Source organism: Trifolium pratense, linkage group LG5 (genome assembly GCF_020283565.1).
Source record: "Trifolium pratense cultivar HEN17-A07 linkage group LG5, ARS_RC_1.1, whole genome shotgun sequence".
NCBI classification, from domain to species: domain Eukaryota; kingdom Viridiplantae; phylum Streptophyta; class Magnoliopsida; order Fabales; family Fabaceae; genus Trifolium; species Trifolium pratense.
The window spans coordinates 38,334,503-38,348,969 of NC_060063.1; the positions used below are offsets into that span (position 1 = coordinate 38,334,503).

At 35.3% G+C, this 14,467-nt stretch overlaps 2 protein-coding genes across 3 annotated transcripts; both read right to left on the reverse strand.

Annotated features, from left to right (window-relative positions):
- Positions 1–3,154: 3,154 nt before the first annotated feature.
- On the reverse strand, positions 3,155–6,739 carry LOC123883753 (chromatin assembly factor 1 subunit FAS1-like). 2 transcript variants are annotated; one of them, XM_045932645.1, is made up of 5 exons: positions 5,930–6,732; positions 5,560–5,638; positions 5,243–5,325; positions 4,449–4,514; positions 3,155–3,531 (listed from the first exon to the last, which is right to left on the reverse strand). In XM_045932645.1, the coding sequence occupies exons 1-5, from the start codon at positions 6,272–6,274 to the stop codon at positions 3,490–3,492; spliced, it is 615 nt and encodes a 204-aa protein (XP_045788601.1). In that variant the 5' UTR covers positions 6,275–6,732; the 3' UTR covers positions 3,155–3,489. The 2 variants fall into 2 exon arrangements, with proteins under 2 accessions (XP_045788601.1, XP_045788602.1); XM_045932646.1 differs by lacking the exon at positions 4,449–4,514 and having other exon boundaries at positions 5,930–6,739.
- A 766-nt stretch (positions 6,740–7,505) lies between these two features.
- On the reverse strand, positions 7,506–9,120 carry LOC123883755. The gene is made up of 5 exons (XM_045932647.1): positions 9,059–9,120; positions 8,774–8,878; positions 8,614–8,680; positions 8,395–8,490; positions 7,506–7,775 (listed from the first exon to the last, which is right to left on the reverse strand). The coding sequence occupies exons 2-5, from the start codon at positions 8,854–8,856 to the stop codon at positions 7,650–7,652; spliced, it is 372 nt and encodes a 123-aa protein (XP_045788603.1). The 5' UTR covers positions 8,857–8,878; positions 9,059–9,120; the 3' UTR covers positions 7,506–7,649.
- Positions 9,121–14,467: the final 5,347 nt, after the last annotated feature.

A 14,467-nucleotide genomic window follows, 5' to 3' on the forward strand; every position in this document is an offset into this window, starting at 1 on the left:
TAGTCCTTATTTGCTCTAGTTTTCCAGTTTGTTTCTCAACACTATGTTTATTGTAATTGTTCTCCTTCTCGGTCTTTTGAGAAAACTAGTTAAAGAACTGGTTTGCTAAATCATCATATTCAGGAAATTCTTCTATAATTTCATCCAAACTTTGGTCCATTTTGTTGTGCACAGCTACTATGCATTTATCATTATCATCAGCACAATTGTATAACATGTCTTCCAATCTTTGATCATCAGAAGGAATGACAATTTGTACTTCTGATGATTCAGCTGAGACTTCTCTTAGAATTGTTGACTTCTCCTCGTTCTTTTGATAAGAAGAGGAACCAAGAAACACTGTTCTTTCGTTTTCTTGAGACTTCTTTAACTTCTAATGATTCAAGTGAGACTTCTCTTAAAATTATTGACTTCTTCTCAGTCTTTTGAGAAGAAGAACCGATTAGAAAAATACAATTCTTTCTTTTTCTTGAGACTTCTTTAACATTATTTTCTCTTTTTCTTCTCTTCCTTTTTCCCCTCGATTCAAGATTACTGTTTTCATCCTTAACTTCATTGCCCTTTATTTTTCCCTTCTTGCAATGTAACTTGGGGTATCCTTCATGTAGTAAGTGATTCACCACTTCATTGATAGATCGCAATTTCTTCGTTCCAAGGGCTTTATGCGAATAGTACGTATCACATATATCAGACAAGTCTCGTTTTACACCTTCAATTTTCCATCCAGTAAGCTTAGAGAAGACATTTTCAATTCTAGGGAAGCGTCTTAACGCCTCATGATCACCACGAAAATCAAAAGAAATTGTTTAACTCAATAATTGAAATAAAAATACTAAAATGATGCAATTGAATTATATATAAATGGATGGCCATTTCAGCAACTTCGCCACCATCTTTCGGACTTGCAGCACAAGCAAGCAGAAAATAGAAGATCAAGTAGAACAAGAAGCATGCCAGCAAGGCTACAAGAATGTGAGATAACTCCAGATGATGGAGTTACAAATGAAGCTGACCTTGTTCATTTGATCTTTCTAGTTGATGTTGAACCAGTGAATGTGATTGAAGCATTGAAAAATCCAAAATGGACTAGTGCCATGGAGGAAGAGCTGGAATCCATAGAGAAAAATGGAACTTAGTCTTTACCTGATTTACCACCAAATAAGAAGGCTGTTGTTGTGAAGTGGGTGTACAAAACCAAAATGAGTACTCAAGGTGAAATAACAAGGCATAAAGCCAGATTAGTGGCAAATGGTTTTCTTCAAAAGGAAGGCATTGACTATGATGAAGTGTATGTGTAACGATCCGAATTTTTAAAAATTAAATAACTAAAAAGAAAGACTTTATTTCCTTAAAAAGTATGACTAAATTTTTATTCTATAAAGTAGAATAACTATCAGAGTTTACAAGTAATATAACATTATAGACTCTAGGACTCCTCCCAAGTATCACAATCAGAGCCGGCTTCTCGAACTCGAAAAACTCGACAACCTGTAAATATTGCGATTTCACAATCGCAGGGCCAAGCCGGACAACACAACAACAAATGGGTGAGAATATATTCATACAAGATAGTGGTATATTAACACAACAAGAATAGGGAATAAGAAAACATAAACACATAAAAGAGTTGAGGCACTCCTGGACCAAAACACAATTTAGCATATATGAGGACACCGACTAAATAAACAAGCGCGTCAGTTAGCAAATAGCTAATTAAAAACACAACAAGACTCAGCATTCAAATTCATGGCTTCCCAACGTCATTAAAAATGTTAGCTCAACTTAATTCCCAACATCATTAAAACTGTTTCTCAACGTAATTCCCAACATTGTTTCTCAACGTAATTCCCAACATCGTTTCCCAACGTAATTTCATCACCGATTAATTAGTCATCGATTAAGCTCATCGCCGATTAAACTCAACACCAAATAATATCAATTTTATAGTACTCAACACAATTCTCAATAATAGACTGAAACGAGACACTAGTAAACTGCCTTATATTTATAGTTGTTTTCTCTATATGATATACCACCGATAGAAATTGGCAAAATCCATTTAAATTCAAGTTTGACAGTATATGCACTAACATATAAATAACTTATATAAGTTCACAACAATAACAATATGTGTATAAGCCGAATCATGAAGATAGAAATTAATATATGATAAAATCACCATATACACCATAGTTAATTAATTAATTTGCAATTTATACCACACTCCTTACAAGATCGAAAACACCAGAAGGCAGTACGTAACACAACAAAATATGAATTTTAAAAACAAATTATAATCAAAGCGCACAAAATATGGAAAAGCGAAGGAGGGCAAGGTCCCCTCGACTACTCTCATGGTTAACACTAGCCCTATACACTAGTGCAGAAAGGAGATACAACTACTGGCCAAACAGACTTTTTACTACTGGCCGCGGCCAGTAGTAAATGCAGTCGACGTTGTAAGTACAACTTTCCACGTCGGGTATTTTTATTCCCGTCGTGGTATGTGTAGTTTCTTCTGTAATTATTATTTAATATTATGGAGATTCCACGTCGGTTTTTACAAATACCCGTAGTGGTATGTATGAGTTTCCACTACGGGTATTTATAATATCAGTAGTGGTATGTATGGTTTTCAGTTTTTTTTTTTTTAAGAATTGGGGATTCCACTACGGGTATTTACAAATACCCGTAGCGTATGTATGAGATTCCACTACGAGTATTTACACATATCTGTAGTGGTATGTATGGTTTCCAGTTTTTTTTTTTTTTAAGAATTGGGGATTCCACTACGGGTATTTACGCATACCCGTAGTGGTATGTATGGTTTCCTGTTTTTTTTTTTAGAATTGAGGATTCCACTACGGGTCATTACTCTTACCCGTAGTGGTATGTGTAGTTTTCACTACTGATTGTTATAAATATCAGTAGTGGTATGTTAGTTTTATTTTTTATTTTTTCATTTTTTTGTAGCTTTTATATGGTTTTTTTTTTCTAGAGACATTCAATCATGCTTCTAGTTCATATTAAGTTATCTTCAAGCTATACCATGCTTCTAGGATTATTACTCAAGCTCAATTACAACTATTGCCACAACCAAATGATTTAGCTACACATGATTATAAGTTCACAATTAGTGAAGCTGAAGCAAGAATTTAACAAAACAAAAACCAACTTATAATTATATATTAGAGTATACAGTAAAGCATATTATACATATAAATTATAACTGCATTTGTGTTAGGATCAAAGGCATGTATCACCCAAAAAATTTCAACACCACGATGATAACTCTAAATTCAACTGTGGCTATGAATTGTAAATCACAAGTTCCGGTTCTACACATAGAGTTCGGCGCTCTGCTGCAATGGTGCATAAAACACAACTTAGCCAACTAGTTGTAGCTAAGAGTTTGTCAAATGTCACATTGTCATCCACAGGCAATGAGTTCACAAATGAAACTCACGCCCCTTTTAGTGCCAACATTTCTTAATTTGATTGCACAAATGAAAGACAAAGCATTGTGATTATCTGCAAAAACAAAGGCACTTAATAAGCCAATATATAGCATCAACAGGAAACAAAAAGACATAGCCATAAATGAACTTACTCATTTTTTTTGTTGAAACAAATGAACTTACTCATTTATAAGCTAAAATCACAACATATATCTCGCAGAAGAAAGTTCTTTGAAATACAAAAAAAAAAAAAAAACCAGATGTCTCAGATTAAAGTTTCAGTTAACCAAGGTCTGTTTACTTGTTACTTTCTGTTTCATATTTTAGAAACATATAACCAAGCAATGTTAGTACACTTCTTAAACCTCAAACCAAGTACTTTTTGAAGTTTTTAAGTTTTAACAAATGTTTCAAGATCAGCTGTTCTTATTGTGGCAATATTGCAGTTAGTAACTTCAGTTAATGATAATGGTTTCATGAACAGCAGTGCTGCATTGATTTTTGTAAATGTTGAAAATAAACATTTGTACATGCCCAAACTGATGCTTCTTCAATGGGTAAACTGCAGAATGCACATATTTCAAGCATCCGTCTTATACACCCTCTCTTAATATATCCCTTAAGCCCCATAAAGAGTGCACCAAAAGATCCTCCCAATTGAGTGATTTAAGCATCTCACACAGAGTTTATCTCTTTTAGGCCTATAGATACACAGACGTGTTCCAAAGTGATAGCCTAAGGGACACTTTTAAAAGTTGAGTTATTTAAATGTCAATAAAACACTTATGATGCGCCAGAAAAGGGATAATAGAAGTAATCAATAAATTATCCTGATTGTGTTATACTATGTTAACAAACAAAAATAGAAAATAGGCAATGTCACATTGTAATCAATCATAAATACTTTGCAGAGTTCAATTCTTCAACATAATATTAAGTATGGCACTATGGCTATTTGTAACATAACTCATCCAAGGCCAAATAAAATACCTCATTCTCCGGAAACTCGCCAACTACTTTTGCAATATACTGTTTCTTTACTAAGCCAACTTCAATCTGTAACAACAAAATTCTACAGTTATAATAGTTGTATGGGAAAAAGTTCTGATTTTTGATATATTCAATGTAAATCAAAAATAATAAATCAAGATATTGATAACATGAGTAATGACACAGCAAACTGGAAAACTTTCATTTCTATTTTCTTTATCATCCAACACAAACCTCACCAACAGCTTGGTAATGTATCTCATACATTTTTTATTGCAGCCAACAATTATCAATTGATTTTTACATGATAATCACTATTTTGTGATATAATGAGGATATTTGAAACTAAGAAGCTCTTCATACAAATATCAGCACTCGAGCAGAAACATGTGTAAAACTAGATTCCAAGAAAATATATCAATTAAACTGAAAATATAATAGTCTTCCCGGATTCAAGCATAACTTGCTAGTTATGTTTGGTATATGCAAGTTCGGCAGTTCGCTGTCCAGAACACCAAAGAATATACCTCATAAATCATAATTATATTTTTATGGTGAAGTAATTTAATAATTAAAGAGAGAGTGAAACCTCCTATACTTAGTCAGAATATTTACTATTTAAAATATATTCATATTCATATTTATAAAAGTGAAGAAACCAGGTCAAATGCTTAAGCAAAACAAACTATGTTGCTCACTAAATGTCATGTAAAATTAAGGAATTTCAACTTAATAATTTAAGATTAAATAATGTAAGAGAAGCAAAAGAGTGAAGAACCAGAGCCTAAACTTACCTCTTGCCTAAAACTGTCAGCTTTTGAAGCATTTCTGGCCATAATAAGGAGTCCTGAGACAAGGCGATCCAGTCGATGGATAGCTGAGATGATTGTGTCAAGAAAAATTGCAAGTACAAAATGGAAAAACTCCAGGAAATAAAAGAAACAGTCAAGTACAGAATGGTTAAACTCGGAGAGTAGAGAAAATGCAAGTAAAAAATGTGCAAGGGAGAAGCTATATATTAAGCTAATTGGGAATTGAAAATCATATTAGAATATGACACTCCACTTTAAGATGATTATATAATGTACTTCCAAAATGAATTTTTGGATACGAAACACAGGAGGCAGCCCATGCTCTGCTTGAAGAATGCCAACAACAGTGTTCTTACGATATTGACCGCATGGATGAACCTATGCCAGAGAATTAAAGGGAGAAGACCTTTTTTTAGCCTCATTTATTTTCTTCAATGGTAGCTGCAATGAACTTTTCAGCCCGTGCAAATACTCAATGCCATTCGCCATTACGAGGATTTCACATGTATGAGCAATCAATATCCGGGAATGAAAACGAAGAGATTGATTTATACAAACATATTATTCAATTAAACTAAACAGCTATACTAGGGTTAGCAAAATATCAACGAAATTGAAAAAAAAAACATCAACAATCAATAATTAAAATTAAAAAAAAAGCAGGATCACCTCCCAACACCAGAGACATGAATCAGAATGATCCTCAAGTATATCAGCATCAGCATTAGGAACTCCGTACATCATCCTCTGACCAACAATCAGCACACTACTTTTCACTAAAGCAGAATTAACAGCTTCCGCCAACATAATTCCCCCATTCGCCACCTCACTATTTAGCTTCCCATGAATCTCATCAACAAGCTTCGACAACGGAAGTTCGCTCTCCTCCATCAACGCAGCAACAACAGCATTTCTAGAACCACCGCATTGCTTAAGGTCAACAACAACTTTCTGACTCATAACAACCCTATAGTACCGAAACAAACCTTCAAGCTCTTTTTCTAGGGTTTCCATGTGAGCCTATTTCTCTTCGGGACTCCGTAGTTTCTGTAACTGCGAATTAGCATCCTTCTTTCGCTTCCTAGGGATGGTTTTAGGGCGATTCGGTGTTGGATCTTGCGGCGGTGGCGGTGGAGGAGTGGCTTCGATATCGATTACGACGGTGTTGTCGATTTGCATGGTTGTAGATTGTGAGATCTGAGATGAAAAAAGGAACCCTAATCGGTGGTGGAAAGAAATGAAAGAAATTGGGAATGATTGGATAATGAAGATGGCGCTTTGGGATTTTTAGGGATTTGGCTATTTGGGAATGAAAACGTACGTTCTCGTTTGGCTTCACGTAAGGGATTGGGAATGAAGAATGAGAATGAACAAATTAATTAATTAATGAACACTAATAGGGATTTCACTACGGGTGAATACCAAATCGGTAGTGAAATACAATTAAAACAAATTTCAACGTAATTACAACATTGCCACCGTGTCTACTTTTCACTACGGATTTAAGAAAGCCAGTAGTGAAATCCCTTGTCTCTGAACTTTTCACTACCGGTATTAAAATATCAGTAGTGGAATCATTTGGTCAAATGGTTTTCACTACTGGTATTCACATACCAGTAGTGGTATCTCTAAACCAAAAGTCATTTTTCTACTAGTGATACGTGAACTCACTCACCCACTTACCTTAGATTTTTGCAGAATTTCTTTAAACTCAACGAATGCCCTTGCTTACTTGCTCTCTTTTCGCTTCACTGCTCTATTATGAATATTTTTAGTTAACCCAATTTGTGTCTCAAGTCTCTCTATTTATAAGGGAATGTCTTCTATCACTAGTAGAAAAAAGCTATTTTACATCTGGCGAAAACCACTTTTTACATCTGAACAATTTCAGATGTAGGCGCACGAGACTTAGTAAGTATACACGTTTTACATCTGGCGTAGTCAGATGTAAAAAAACACTTTTTACCTCTGACCAAGGCGAAATTCAAATATTATTTTTTTAAAATTAAATTGGACTTTTTACATCTGACCAAGTCTACCTGATGTGAAATCTTAACTTTATTTTTATTTTTATTTTTTGAAAAACCTGCGTTTTTTTTTTATATATATATTTTAAATCTTTTTTTTTATTAAAAAAATCTAACCCACAATGCCAACAATATAACATAACTTGCATCAAGAACATAATACTAAAATTCAACATCCATAGCCAAATTCAAATTCAACATTCAACATTCAACATATATATAGTAATAATGTCATTAAAGTACAACCACATTGTAATCCAAAATACAAAACATCATAATAATTAATACTAATCCATCCAAAATACAAATTAAAACATCATCATAACTAGTCCATTGTAACTTCACACAAACCTAGCTAGCTCCTAATCTTTCTCGTCGGCATCATCATAATCTACCTCGGGATTATATAGTTGAAGAAAACAAGTTGCCCAGCGGTCTCGCAAATCATACAACTCCTCCTCTGTTAATGCCGTGGGATCATTGAACACCTACAATATGTAAATAACATAATTCATATGTAAACTACAACATGTTATGAACCAGCAAGCACGCACGCAGGATTAATCAAGAATTTAGGTGCTTAAAGCGCACTGATTTGATCAAAGCCATAGCCAATTGTTTGCCAATGCAAACTATAAGAACTAACTGTCAAGTAGTTTCTATAGAAATAGATTCAGCTACACACTATCCACAGCTTCTGCTTAGCAATGGAAGTATCTTCAAGCAAAGGTATGTCCTAAGAGTCCTCATATTTAGCTACACACTCTTTTTAGAGATGGTAATCACCGATTTTATAGTTAAGTCTAATTCAAAATTTTAAGTCATAACTCTCAGACACATCTGAGTCGTCCGACCAACTTTACCAAACAGCAGCAAAAAAAACAAGCACAGCAGCAAGCTTGTTTACTGGTTTGTAACAAGGCTCATGCACAGCAGCAAAAAAAACAAGCACATGTGCCTATATACAAATGTCTATATAATTGACATCAGGTAGACTATATATCATCATTCATTCACTACTAAGTATACAACAATATGCACGTACAGCAGCCTATATATCATCATTCATTCACTACTACATATGCACGATAAAGAAAAATACGATACCTCCATCCAATTCTTTGTAATACTAGCAGAGACAATGTCAATCATATTCTTCATTACATAATATCCACAGTCATTGCCGTTAGGCTGTACTCTTGTCTACATATAAATGACATTTAGTTAATACATGTTAGTACATATATATATATGCCAAAAAAAAATACGAATCAATCATTATGTGTTATTAACGTAAATAAATATTAAAATTTACGCCACACTTACTTTGGGAAAAATCCATGAAGTCTTCTTTCTATTACCAAATGTTGCTAATTGATGAACTTTAAAAGCACTACAAAAATTTAAAAATCAACAATGCTTTAATAGGCAGTAAGTGGATAAACAAAGGCAAACTAAAGGCAAACTAAATAACGTAATAACTTACTTTGTAAAAACACTCTTCGCTGCTTCAGGTATCTTATGGTGTAATGAACAAAGGCAAACTATTACATTGTCCTTAGGACACATAATTATTAATTGCCAATGCCCGCTGTACACATGAAAGAACAATTATTAGTGATTATGCTATCAAAATAAATAAGAAAATACATAAGCTATATATATATATATATATATATATATATATATATATATATATATATATATATATATATATATATATATATATATATATATATATATATATATATATATATATATATATACTTACTCCCAAAGATGTGGTGCTAAGTAGCACACTTTGTTTAGATCACGCAACTGATTTTGTATGTATTGTTTAACCGCCTTTTGAAATGAGACTGGCTTTGATGCAAAACTCAATTGACATGGGTCCAAAAATGCAAATAAATCTGAGTTTTTTGTGTCTAAGGAAAGACGATGCATATACCTGAATAGTAAAGAGAGGAAAAACATAAGACTTTTACATAAGACGATACATATACCTGAATAGAAGTAACAAAAATGTACTTACATGCACCAAAGCTGTAGAATTGAATAGTCAAGCCATCTATCACCCACCAATAAGTCTTTCATATACTTTGGCGACATCTTAAAATTGGTGACAAACTTATCATGTTCTAATTGTATGGGCAAATATGTTTTCCTTTTCACAATCATGCATAACAATTTTTGAACCGAGTCTGTGTCATTATCTAAGTCCTCCTTCATGTTTGCTGGTGCAACAGAGCAACTAGCTTTCATACTGTCAAAGTTCCCTGCAATATCTATTGGAGAACAATTGTCAACCTGTTGCTTTGTTGGGGAGGCGTTTTGAGAGAAACCGGCAGACTTAAGTGTATCCAGCATTGCCTTTTGCATCATTTGACGCTCTATAGCCATCTTCTCTTCAAATTCAGCTCTAATTTTTGTTTCTAGTTGTGAGAGCTGCTCGGTGACATCCGTATATGGTGATGAACGTAAAGCCCTTCCAAAATAATTGGTAATTGTAGCACCTCGTCCAACACCACGAACTTGGCCACCATGCTCAGCTGTTCCAAGGGCAGTTGTAACAAAGCTGCCCTTTTTCGTCTCTTCAACTAGAGAATCCTACAAAATGCAAAAAATGCACTTTGAAAGTAATTACAAATAAACATTCAGATGGCTTGACTATGCGTGTAAATATCAAAAGTTTACTTACAATTTTGTCGGCAACAACTTTTGTAGCCGTTGATGTGTACGAACCATCTGGTTTTTGTCGTGCCCTCTTCCAGCCCTCATAACGTGGGGGTGGAGATGGAGTACGATCACCGCTATCTCTCGACCTCTTTTCAGCCATCATAGTCTCCATAAGCAAATCATACCCTCCACGCGATAATCTATGTGGGTGGACATTGTTGGCCACTTTTTCTTTACCCTTTTGACTTTTTTCCTATTATAATGTCAATTCATTACTATTAGCAATCTGATTGTAATAACCACTGATCACGGTCGTTTCGTGATCAAAATAATTTTAAAATAAGTAGTACAAGGTAGTGACCTTGGTCGTTTCGCAAGGACTCACGATCGGTTTAACAATATTAGAATGAATTTAAAGGTTGCAATTTGGGGTTTTTTTGTTTGTGGAAGCAATAACAGAGATTACGAATTTAATTAATATAAAAGCAATCAATCCATTGGTTTTAGGCAACTTTGTTTATCATCTATCATAGGTTCTTATATGAATATTCATACAGTTTATGCTTCGGCTGATTATAGAACTAATTTAACAAGCGAAAATCAGTTTTATAACGAATTCGTTGATTAAGCACCAGCGTGTTCGACTAACTATGGCGATGATCAAGCGTCACCAATAACACAGTTAAAGATCATAACAATAATTCGGCAGCCCTATTTTGCAAGCGAAAATAATATAACAATTTCCTATTCAGATTAATTTGAACAAGCGTGAATTAATTTGAATAGTCTCAATGTTATGAACGTGAAACAAAATAATTAAGCATCAATTGCATCAATTCATACACAAAAGAGAGACAAGAAAATTGATATATGATAAGCATAAACATAACGATTTGCTATTAAAACCGAACCTCAAGATTCGAGAACAAAGTTCCTTACACCAATGGATCAATAGAAGTTTAGTTCTCCATGGAAGATGACGGCTGCTCTAGGGTTTGAATATTTCGTGAACAGTGAATGATAACCCTAGCTGCCTTTTTTCGGTTTAAATAATACATGGAACGGGCCTCAAAACAATTGGGCTGAAAAATATAAAGTTGTGCTGAATTAAATTCGTCTGGAACATAAACGCAATTATTTGACACACTTGCGCTCCGAACTGGGTTTTGGCCTCAACATGAAAGTTGTAGCTCTTGATCTCAGCTTTCCAACTCATCTTCCCGTGCCTCAATCCGATATTTGTAACTCCAGTTATGACCTGCGGACCGGAAGGGAGTCAAAGTGCTATTTATTCATGAATTAAGTGCGAAAATAAAATAGAGTTAGAAATAAACTTAAATATAAAAACACCTTAAAATAGTGAAAATAGTAAATTAAACCATAGGAATACACTAGTACAATAGTAGAAGAATGTGCATTAAAATGCACTGATCAAATTCCCCCACACTTGAAGTTTTGCACTCTGAGCAAAACTCAAATGAAAAATTTAAAAATAAATCACAAGCAGTCAACATATTCCAGGTTTCAAGCTTCAAACCTTGGGTCAAAATTCAAAGATTGGCACAATTCTTATCTATCAACTTTCAATAATAATCTTGCGTGTGTGTGTGTACTGTCTCCCACTGTCAACCAAAGTAATGTCAAGATCCCTCTCTGAAACTACCATTCTAGATGCTAAGTTGTCATTCTTTTCCTATAATTTTGGATTTAACCAGAATTTCAGACTAGGGGGGGCTATTTCTTTTCAAGAGATCAAAAGCTTTTCAACATCAACTCAGGGGCAACTACCTTCAAGCTTTATTATAGTTTATTATTATTTATTGTTTTTAAGCTTTAGGTACTACTCCACCTTTTCACCTGACGGGATCTTACTTGTAATAAGTCCAACCTGTTACTCAGAGTAGAGCATCCTACACAGCACTTGTTCCTCCAGTTTCGGGCACAGGAACTTGTTCCTCCAGTTTCGGGCACAGGAACTTATTATATTCATTAGTTTTAGCTCTTAAACAGTTTCCCTTTTTCTCAATTAATAGCAATGATCGGTCTATCTGTTACTCTAGCCTTTCCCCCACACTTAGTTCTAATCATACCTCCATTATATTCAAATTAGAGAACTTAGTCTAAAGAATAAATATTTCAGAGATTTATCTAGACATTACTAAGTTTGACAGTGTTCAAGCAGTTGTGCATTAAGTTGCAAAGACTATCATGTCAAGTATCAAAACAAAAAACTCCAAAAATTTCACTGACCCTACAGCTATCTGCCCTAGCCTTAGAACATGTGACTACTCATGATGATTTATTTTATTATTATTATATATTTTTTTTTAAAAAAAACACAAAAATGTAAATGTAAAATGTCCCTCCCCCACACTTAAACCAGACAGTGTCCGCAATGTAATCTAAACATAAAGTGAGAGTAAAGGAAGGAACACACCCGAGGGGCTAAGGTGTAGCGGCTGGTGCTGGTGCTTCTATGTCTGGTGGTTTTGGTGGAAGCCCTTCCACACTTTTATGGAGCAGCTTCAACCGCTGTCCTTTTGCTTTGAAAACCTTGCCAGTACCTGTACTTTTAATTTCTATAGCACCAGAAGGAAAAACATTAGTCACGACAAAGGGGCCAATCCACTTGGATCGAAACTTACCAACCATATCTTTCAGGCGAGACTTAAACAGCAAGACTTTTTGGCCAACAAAAAATTTCTTTTTGGAAATCATCTTATCATGGAAGTGCGTAGTCTTTTCTTTATCATGGGAGTGTTTGGTTGGGGCAGCCGGAATGTCAAGAACTTTAACCGTACAGACCGCCTCATTGACAACAACTTCACCTGTATGAATGTTATTATCCTGCAAATCAGATTCAATCTTAGCACAAACAGAGCAAAGGTTAGTGTTAGTAACCAAATCCATATAAAAAACAGAATGTTCTTCCACGGGATGTTTCATGGCATCAAAAATGTTAAACTTAGCGACAATGTCGCCAAACTCCATGGACATGGTTCCATCATAAACATCAACTTTTGTTCTTGCCGTTCTCATGAATGGTCGGCCTAGAATGATGGGTGCCCTGCTGGAATTAGTTTCGCCCTCCATGTCTAGAATGTAGAAATCTGCAGGAAGAATCAAGTCATTAACTTGCACCAGGACATCTTCTACCTTCCCAGCAGGGCGAGCATTGCTCCTATTTGCTAATTGCACGATTAAACCTGTAGGCTGCAAAGGACCAAGATCAAGGTTATTATAAATAGAAGTAGGCATAACATTAATACCTGCTCCCAGATCAAGCATACAATTTTCAAACTTGCGATCCCCAATGGAACAGGGAATAGCAAAAACTCCTGGATCATCACACTTTTCTGGCATGGTCTGACTGATAACTGAGACATTAGCTGAGGAACCAGTTTTGGGCTGAATGAACGCAGAAACATTTCGTCCCAAACTGATTCTCTCATTTTCCTTCAACTTCCTCTTGTGTGTGCACAAGTCTTTCAGGAATTTTGCATATTTAGGAATCTGTTTAATTGCATCAAGGAGAGGAATGTTAACCGCACATTTTCTGAATACATCTAAAATCTCCTTGTCTTCCTCAACTGTCTTCTTGATATTTTTCTGCACCCTTTGAGGAAAAGGAATTGGTGGCACATATACTCTTTCTTTTTCGAGTTCGGTCTCAATTGTAACAGAAGGAGGTTCAGGAGCAGATGATGATGCAACGGTTTTCTTCTTCTTTTTCTCTGGAGCTGGTTCTGACACTCTTCCGGATCTCAAAGTAATTGCACTCACATTCACATTCGGATTCGGCACTGTTTGTGCAGGAAGGTTACCCGAGCCTTGAGCATGTAGTTGGCCTATTGCATTGGCCATTTGTCCCATCTGCGTTGTCAGGTTCTGAATGCTAGCATCTGTTCGTTGTGCCAGTTGCTTGACAAGGTCTTCCAGTGAAGAAGTGGCTGGTGGGGCAGCAGGGGCTGCAGCTTGTGACTGATTCCCATATTGGAGGTTTTGATGATTCCTCCAACTAGGGTGATATTTGTTGGTGGAGAGGTCAGGATTGTTGTACCTGTTTTGATTGTAAAGGGTTGCTGCTGCTGCATATGCTTGAGGAAGCTCAGTTATTGTTTCATCTTGTAGAATGGGGCATGTATCAGTCGGGTGCTCAGAAGAAGTACAAATACCACACACTTTTGCTGGTTGAGCTTTGCTAACTGCCAACTTTTTCACCAAGGAAGTAAGTTCATCAATTCTAGCATCAAACTTGGTTTCGAGCGCCTTGATGGAGGAAGAGGAAGACTGAATCTCATTCACACTTGCAGAATTATTTCTAGTTGTAAACTGTTGCGAGTTGAGTGACATGTTCTCGATCAAGGCCTTTGCAGCAGCTGGAGTTTTATCAATAAGTGCTCCACCACTTGCAGCATCCAAAATGTTTCGATCCATTGGTAGCAACCCTTCATAGAAATATTGGATGAGTAATTGCTCGGTGATCTGGTGTTGGGGACAACTG